General features: G+C 56.0%; 1 protein-coding gene across 1 annotated transcript; it reads left to right on the forward strand.

Moving 5' to 3' along the window:
- The first annotated feature begins 459 nt into the window (after positions 1 to 459).
- HMOX1 (heme oxygenase 1) lies at positions 460 to 7,458 on the forward strand. The gene is made up of 5 exons (XM_037068219.1): positions 460 to 557; positions 1,677 to 1,797; positions 3,646 to 4,137; positions 5,373 to 5,472; positions 6,704 to 7,458. The coding sequence occupies exons 1-5, from the start codon at positions 535 to 537 to the stop codon at positions 6,832 to 6,834; spliced, it is 867 nt and encodes a 288-aa protein (XP_036924114.1). The 5' UTR covers positions 460 to 534; the 3' UTR covers positions 6,835 to 7,458.
- Positions 7,459 to 8,809: the final 1,351 nt, after the last annotated feature.

Genomic DNA, 8,809 nt, shown 5'->3' on the forward strand with positions numbered 1-8,809 from the left:
TAGCCAAGTTAGGGGCTGGGGGTATGGCTTCCAGTTGGAATGAGAAGCCAGCCTGGTCTGTGAGCTAGGAACCCTTGGTCGCTGAAGGCTCGCATGTAGCCCACTACCTCTGAGACCCGCTTCTCTGGAACCCTCAGATTCCTGGGGTGCCTCCAGTCCCATCACTGGGCAGGGGGTTCTGGAAGGGGCAAAATCACACAGCTCCTCAGATTTCCAGAAGAGCCCTTCTTCTTCTTCTTCTTTTTTTTTTAAACGTCGTATTTTCAAATGTTTTGTTTTCCAGGGCTCATGTGACCGCTTCCCGCTCCAGCCCCGCGGGCCTGGTGGCGGAGGCGGGAGGCGGGGCGCGGGCGGGCGGACGGGGGCGTGGAAAGGTCTTGCCAGAAAGTTGGAATCAGCTGTTTGGGCCGCAGCCACGTGACCCGCCCCTGGAGATAAATGGGCTGCGGGAGTCAGCTCGGCAGTCACTCGCCGGCCTCTTTCCGCTCAAGTGGAGAAGACGAAGCCAGCCCCGAGCGAGCCAGCCCCAGCCAGATGGAGCGCCCGCAGCCCGACAGGTAAGCCCTGGGCGGCGGGGCCGGGGACGCGGGGACCAGCCCTCCCGACCGGCCCAGAGAGAGCCGGGAAGCCAGGGGCTGGGATCCAATCCTGCCTGTATCCGTGTTACTTAGACGAGCGGAGATTCACGTGCGCGGCTCCCTGGCGCGGAGGTGGGTGGACCACAGGACGGAGTGTCGCCGTGGTATCCAACTTTGTTTTTAGTGTTGGGCTTTTGAGTGTTGCGCTCTGGGGTGTCCTCTGCTTAATCTAGGACCCTTCCGGCTGCCGGAGCCCGGGCTGCCCAATCCTGGGCGTGTGGTTCCCTTATCAGAGCCCACCCTTAGTCAAGCCCACCTCTCTCTCGATACCTGTCGAGACATCGCTGTGGCCACCGCGCCCTTGTTTTACGGATGAGGGAGGGAGGCAGCCAGCCCAGGGACGCTGAGCCAGGAGGTGTCAGAGCTGAGATTTGAACCTCGGTCGCCTGTCCACATCCAAGGCTGGCTCTTTCCCTTCTCCTAAGAGAATGTGCAGAACAGGGGTGGATGATTTTTAGGAAGGGGTGTGGCAGAAGAGAAAGGAGAAATAATAATTTTGGGGAGGCAGAATCAGACATGCACGGCAGAAGTACTCCCAGAAAGAAATTTTCGCTTTGAGTAAAGCACAGTTTTATTCGGACATTTTAACCTAAATGCTTTTATAATAATGAGTATATTATGGGGCATCATGAGAAATGTACCTGAATCCTCAACAAAATCAGTGAATTAAATCCTGGGTGGAAAAGCTCAGCAGAGCAGTTCTGTGTGAGTGCAAATGCTCACCCGGCCCCCTGCTGCTGCTCCTGGGTTGGGCCGCTGCCTTCTCCCCTTCCGTGGAATCTCTGGGGCCATGCTCTCCCTCTTGGCTTTGGGGACAATATTACAATATGTTTTAGTGACTGAGGAGTGGTGATGGGCCTGCATCTTATTAAGGTGGTTGGAAATGAGGCCGGTGTGTTAGATGGGAGGCCAGACTGATTTCTGCGGAGCAGCCTTTAGAAGTCTTCTGAAGGACTGCAGGCAAGCAGCCCGCTCAGAGGCTCAGCCTGGGGAAGGACCCTGCTCACAGCCACCCTCATATTCACCCTCCCTCCGCAGCATGTCCCAGGATTTGTCCGAGGCCCTGAAGGAGGCCACCAAGGAGGTGCATACCCAGGCAGAGAATGTGGAGTTCATGAGGAATTTTCAGAAGGGCCAGGTGACTCAAGAAGGCTTTAAGGTATGTGGTCTGGTGGGACAAGCCCTGGTGAAGGGTATGACAGGTATGGGTGTGCCCAAGGCTCAGGCCAGTGTTTCAGTGGGGACTGGGACCCAGGATGCTGAGGGACCAGATGGGAATGTCTGAGAGGATGATTTTAGAGATGATGACACTGAGGCTCAGAGAAGGGAGGTGACTTACCCAGGGTCACACAGCGAGTCCGTGGCCTGCTGTATAGTATTGTGGAGGGGCTGGGGTGGTCGTGCCATCGGGAGCGCACTTATTCTAAGCTCGGCATCTTACGCACTTGAGATCTGCTTTGTGCCTCGGCCCTGAAAAGGAAGGTAAGGGGAGGCTGGAGGAGGTTAAGGAACTAATAGAAGGTCACATGGCCCCGTAAGTAAATGGAAAGGCCAAACTCAAACCCAGGCCTCGTTTCAGAGCCTGTGCTGCTGACTCAGTTCTAATCTGCCTCCGAGGGCTGGAGCCCGAGCTCCCCATTTCCTAACGGTGGGACTGGGGACACCTCGTCTTCCCGCCCCGAGGCAGCTTTTCCTTTACCTTCAGCCTTCACTGTAAGCAAGATGCTGACGGTGCTCTTTGCCAGCGAGCTTGTGAAATGCGTGCAAGCAGAAGGGAAGTACTTGACAGAGAACCAGACAAGAGCCTCATAGTAAAACGTCAGCATGGGGAGAGGCTTGTCCAGGTTGGGCAGAGGGAGTGGGGGAACTTTTTCCCACCGCTACTGACACCCCTCCCGCTTCTAACCCGAGCAGTGCTGCAGTGAAGGGAGATTTAAGGTGCAGTTCCGGTGGGGTTGGGGCCCTTGCCGGCATCCTGCGGGGCTGGGTCTAGCCTTTGCTCCCTCTTCCTGGCCCCCCTTCCCCCTCCACAGGATGACATGCGCTCAGTTGTTATGTGACGGGGGGAGCGGGAGCAGAGCGGTGATGCTGGAATACCCCCTCCCCAGCAACCGTAGATTTGGATCTTACCCCTAAGCCACTGAGTTCAAAGTGGGAACAAAGGTCCATGAGAGGACCCAGGGCTCCCTTAGATTATGCCGAAGGAGGCGGCGTTCATGGCCATGGCCTCTGATTTGAGCCCCGAGTGCCAGGCTGCGCCCAGGGCTTTACCTGGGTCACCCTCCTTGACCATCATACCAGCCCCGGTTAGTACACGCTTGGATTATTCCCTTTGCAGGGGGTGGGGACCGAGGCTTGACTAGCACAGAGCCACTCAGACCACCAGAGAGGGAGCTCCCCCATGGCCCCACAGCTAGAGAATTAATGTGTAACAGGAATTCCTCCCCAGCCAAAGTACACTGGACTTGTTACTCCAGCCCAGTTGTCAGAGGTGGTGGGGTTCAGAGTGGGCCTCTAGGAAGGAGAGTGTGGCCCTGCAAGCAGGTCACCCAGAGGTCAAAGGCCAGAGGCTCCCGAGTCTCCTGGAAGCACTTTCATGCAGGCATTCCCTTGCTCCGGAGCCGTGACGGCTTCCTAGTGATGCCTGGGCTTGACGCCAGTTCTATTTCTTACTGGCTGTGCAGCCTCAACATCTCCTACCCTGTCTGAGCCTTCGTGTGCTTTTCTGTAAAATGGGGATAGTAACTATGCTGGGTTGCCATGAGGATTCAGTTAGGCCTGTGTTCACCCAGTGTGGGGGTACAGGGGCTTTAGGCTCAGGAAGTGCTGATCAGGCGTTTCTCACGTGATGCCCTCTCTGGCTGCTGTTGTCGTGAGGGCTAGAGGGGCCGCTGGAGGTGGGAGCCTGGCCTGGGGAGGGTGTGAGGGCCCTTGTGAAGGTGGCGGTAAAGGCTGGGTGGGGCCTCTTGTCCTCAGCAGCAGCCTGACCTGCTTGCTCCTGTTTCAGCTGGTGATGGCCTCTCTGTACCACGTCTACAAGGCCCTGGAGGAGGAGACTGAGCGCAACAAGGAGAACCCAGTCTACGCCCCGCTCCACTTCCCGGAGGAACTGTACCGCAGGGCCGCCCTGGAGCAGGACATGGCCTTCTGGTACGGACCCCACTGGCAGGAGGCCATCCCCTACACACAGGCCACCAAGTGCTATGTGCGGCGACTCCAAGAGGTGGGGCGCAGGGAGCCCGAGCTGCTGGTGGCCCACACCTATACCCGCTACCTGGGTGACCTGTCTGGAGGCCAGGTCCTCAAGAAGATTGCTCAGAAGGCCTTGAACCTGCCCAGCTCCGGCGAGGGCCTGGCCTTCTTCACCTTCCCCAACATCGTCAGCGCCACCAAGTTCAAGCAGCTGTACCGCTCCCGCATGAACTCACTGGCAATGACCCCCGAGGTCAGGCAAAGGGTCATTGAAGAGGCCAAGACCTCATTCCTGCTCAACATTCAGGTGAGGCGCCTGCAGCCCAGGATAGCCACCACCTCCCTCGGCTGCTCCTCTAAGGGACATTTATATCAGGGAAGGGGGTGGGCAGAGGTCACGGTTCAGTGCAGGGATGCGTGAGCCAGGGTTCCAGTTGTCACTTAGTGGCTGGCTGATTTTGGGCAAATCCCTTAATCTCTTTGTACCTCAGTTTCCCCATCCATAAAGTGGGTATATATTTGTACCTGCCTCTTCAGAGTTGTGAGGGTTAAGTGAGTTTATATGAATGAAGTCCCCACAGCAGGGCCTGGTGCAGGGCCAGCCCTCTGCTGGTAGCCGCTGTCCTTATGTGGCGTGAGCGTCACAGTTGTGGCTTGTCACTTCTGTGACAGCACGCAGGCTGTGTGTGCCCTTTGGGTATAGCCAGGTTGGCACTGTAGAGGTTATATGTGCTGCAGATGTAGCCTTTGACCTCTGGGGCCTCTCAGCCCAGCCAGGAAGGCGGGATACATCTTTCTCCAAGTGCCTTAAGTCCAAGGGCAAGGTGGGCTTTTAGGAAGGCTCGGAAGAAGGAGTTCTCGAACACACCTGGGGGCTTGAGGTTTTTTCTAACCCAGATGTCGTAGAATCCTGTCTCCCTCCTCCCATCTGGAGGCACTAGGGGGACTGGGGCTCCCGCTCACAACCTCCTGGCTCCTCATTCCCCGCAGTAGTTAGGAGCGGTGACCTCTCCCCTAAACAACAACAAATCAAATGTGGCTGGTGGATCCTCCAAGAAAATCAGTCTTTCAGAGAGGTGTCAAAGAGCCCCGCTGGAGGACTGGCTTTTGCCTCTGACCCCTGGGTCCAGGCACTTACCTTTAGGGGCGGCAGCTTCCTCATCACAGACCCCAGCTAATGCATGCTCTGACACATGCCTCCCACGGAGGCTGTCGCTGAGGGCTGTGACGAAGGCAGGCTGCAGAAGGCTGCATGGGCTTGGGCACCGCTCCCGGAACAGTGCTCTGCAGAGGGACGTGAGGGTAGGCATGGTGGCCGTAACCCCTGTGTCACTGAGGAGCACTCGGGGGAGAGCAGACGGGCGAGTGCAGTGCACACGCAGCATCTCAGTTCTTACACGGGGTGAAGGGCGCATGAGTGGTATTTTTTTTACGGGTTTTGTCACGTCCTGCATACTTCATGACAAGACTTCAAATCCCCCTGTCAGCTGGCGCCTGGCACCATCACTCACTGAGACAGCCTGTGTGTCTTCTCTCTTTCAGCTGTTTGAGGAGTTGCAGGAGCTGCTGACCCAGAAAGCTGAGGACCAGAGCCCCTTGCAGGCACAGGGGCTCCGCCGGCGGGCCGGCAGCGGGACACAAGGTGAGGCTCCGTGGGAGGGTCGCCTGGCCCAGCTGGCTGGCTCTGGTATCTCTTGGCTCTTCTATCTCCTGAAGGTTTTATTTATTTTTTTTAAATTTGTTTTTTGACAGAGAGGAAGGGAAGGAGAAAGAGGCAAACATCAGTGTGTGGTTGCCTCTCACCGGCCCCCTACTGGGGACCCGGCCTGCAACCCAGGCATGTGTCTTGACTGGGAATCGAACCAGTGACCCCTTGGTTCGCAGGCTGGTGCTCGATCCACTGAGCCACACCAGCCAGGGCTCCTGAATGTTTCAAGTGAGAAGTGGGGTGCAGGCAAAAGGGCATGAGGTCTCACCCTTCAGAGTGTGACTCTGGGCAAGACATGTGACCTCTCCCTACCTCAGTTCCCCATCTCTAAAACCGAGGGCAGCTGAGTGAGTTCTGTGTCGTTGGCTCAAAAGTGGAGAGAGGCACACAGCGGACCCCGGGAAGTCCGGGGTGAAGCCTTTCTTCTTTCATTTGGGTTCCTTTAGTGGTTTTTGAGCAGTCACCCCTGACATGGGGCAGGGCGTCTGGGGCCATTTCTAGCTGTTGCCCTGCTCTGGGCCTGGTTTTGTGTCAGTCCCTCCCGCATGAGCCTTAGAAGAGGTATGGAGGCAGTGGCTGTGCTGAGAGAATAGCTGGGAAACTTCCAGAAAGACCAAAGTGTGCCAGAGAATGGACCCTCACCAGGCCTGGCACCTGTGAGCAGGAATGTGGTTTTGGGAGTGAGGGCGAGTGGAGAGGTGAAGGTCACCGCCTGCTTGGTGCCACCGTCACCCACCTGCCCTGTGGCTTTCCCAGGTGTGCCAGGATCATATGGGCCCCTCTGTTGGGATTGTGCCTGGGAGTCTTTGGAATGTAGCCAGTCCTGATGGGATTGGCAACCTGGTGGGATGAGTTGACGTTGCCTTATTGCAGCAGGTCTGAAAGTGTGGTCCCCTGGAGTCCCCCTGGGGGGCATGGTCTCCCAGTGTGGACTGGCTGAACATGGATGAGTAGACAGCTTGGAGCAGTAGTAAAGTAGTAAGCTCCCTGTTTTTGGAGGTAGTCAAGCAGTGGCTAGAGCGCCACCTGTGTGTGTTATGGCAGAATCTTGGCATTGAGTGGGACTTCACCAGAGACTGCCGAGGCCCCTCTGCTGTTTTTCTGTGAAGTCAGATGCCCCACTCCTATCCACCTGTTGTTGACACTGACCTCTTTTCTCCTTCAGGCTTGACTCCCACGGACACTCCCAGAGGGAAGCCCCAGCCCAGTGTCCTTTCCCAGGCGCCGCTCATCCGATGGGTTCTCACGCTCAGCTTTCTGGTGGCAACGGTTGCCGTGGGCCTTTATGCCATGTGAATGCACCATGATGGTTCCCGGGGCCATGGACTCTGTCCAGTGGAGAGCCCTCTTTCTAGAGAGGGAGACTCTCTTAGCTGGCTTTCTTCCCATGGGCAGTGGGAGCTATCAGCTCTCCCCTGCCCACCCCACATCCCGCTCTCTCCGGCAAGGAAGAAGGAGTCTGTGGCATCTTCCCAACCAAAAAGCACATCCAGCCAGTGACTTGGACTTCCCGAGTGGGGTGAGGGGTCCTGCCCGGCCCTCAGAGCATCGCCTCTCCTGTTCCTGCAGCAGAGCCCAGAAGACATGGCCAGAAGGAACAATCGTCCTGACCCTCCAGACGCCCTGGGCTTGCTGTCTCCTGGTGGACGTGCCGTGACCACTCAGTTCCCCATGGGCCGTGGCGATTTTCACGCACACGTGCCAAGATGATGTGTCTTGTGTTTGTCTTGTTTTGTTGGAGCCGAATTGTTCCCAGCTTAGCCTGCCCGTGGTGTTTCATTGTGTTGTGTTGTTTTTATAGCGGGGCTGGGGGGTGGGGGTTGGGGGGTTGGTTCGGTGCTGAGGGAGATCAGTTTAACAGCACTGTGGCCTTGGTTTCTCATTGTGTATAAAATAATAAACTGCATTGCCTGGTAGTAACCTGAAGCGTTTTTCTTGGGTTCTGTGACCCTTGGGGAACTGACCTTTTTTCTCATTTGTTTCTTGGGTGGTGGGGAGAAGGGGTGAAGGTGCGGATGGCTGGAGCTGGTTTGGATGTTGAGTTCGGTTCTGAGAATGGCTTGGTGGGGGCTGAGCTTCAGGCAGATGGTGGGCGACTCTGTGTGGTGAGCCCTGCTTGATGCAAGACTCACCTGGACTGAGGATGGGGTTGCCCTATTAAGCTGAAATGAGCGGGGTCTGGGATAAAATTTGAACCCTGGACCATGAGCCCACCCTTACGTACTATCCCTGGGTTGAAATCCCTGCTACTTTGTAGCTCTGCCATTAAAAGGTTAGTTGTTAACCTCTCTGAGGGCTCGGTTCTATTACCTGGAACCTTCTTGCAGTGAGGCCCACCCTGCCGGCCTGTCTTGAGAAGCAAACGAGATAGGTGTGTGGAAAATGCCACCATTGTACGTTATTATCTCCTGTTATGAAACGCTGGTGATGCAGGTGTTGTGTTCTCACCAAGTGGTGGTTGTACTGCAAGTCACCTCACTGATGTCACATCATATAATGCTCACAGCCATCTGGGAGGAGTGTCACCCTCTCTGAGGGTGAGGAAGGACAGCCAGGCCTGTCCAGCTCCATCCCTAACCAAAGTCTTTCCCCTAAGTCCTGAAAGCCCCATTAAAAATACAGCCTCCTGCCCTGGCTGGTGTGGTTCAGCGGATTGAGTGGCAGCCTGCAAACCAAAGAGTCCCTGGTTCAATTCCCAGTGGTTGCAGGCCAGTTCCCCAGTTGGGGCGTGTGAAAGGCAACCACACATTGACGTTTCTCTCTAATCCTCTCTTCCCCTCTGTCTAAAAAGAAATAAAGAATAGCATTTTATTTTTAAAAAAACATTAAAAAACTAAAAAACTAAAATACAGCCTCCCAGTCTGGGAAAGCAAATGCCCTTTACTTGCAGGCATATTTGGGAACCCAGCAGACAAGGTGGTTCCTTAGAAAACTGGTTCAGAAGGCTGGGAGTCACCAGGTCCTTTGTCCCTAGTCCTGGCTTTGTCTCTAAGCTAGGGACCTTGGACAAGTTACTTCAAATCTCCTTTTGTTCTCTGGCAAGATGAGAACAAAACACCGGCCTCCCACAGCAGGTGGGGCGGCCTCGGAGCTGTCCCAACACCAGTCTCTGCCTGTGGCCTCTGGACCCTGGGCTCGCCCACCCTGGGAGGCCCTGATTTTGAGCACGTGGGGCGGAGTCTGCAATCCTGTTTGTGATAAGCTCTCTGGGAGGTTCCGAAGTGCAATGAGCTCCAGAAGCGACACGTAGGAGACCGTGGGTGCCATGGGT

The sequence above is a fragment of the Sturnira hondurensis genome, unplaced genomic scaffold (assembly GCF_014824575.4).
Source record: "Sturnira hondurensis isolate 20B ecotype Veracruz unplaced genomic scaffold, ASM1482457v3 Scaffold0017436, whole genome shotgun sequence".
Lineage (NCBI taxonomy): Eukaryota > Metazoa > Chordata > Mammalia > Chiroptera > Phyllostomidae > Sturnira > Sturnira hondurensis.

Bases quoted from the DNA above. Each gene is read 5' to 3' on its own strand.
- HMOX1 (XM_037068219.1), top strand. From the start codon at position 535: ATGGAGCGCCCGCAGCCCGACAG. The intron at 558-1,676 runs GTAAGCCCTGGG...CTCCCTCCGCAG, and splicing joins GAGCGCCCGCAGCCCGACAG to CATGTCCCAGGATTTGTCCG. The intron at 1,798-3,645 runs GTATGTGGTCTG...CTCCTGTTTCAG, and splicing joins TGACTCAAGAAGGCTTTAAG to CTGGTGATGGCCTCTCTGTA.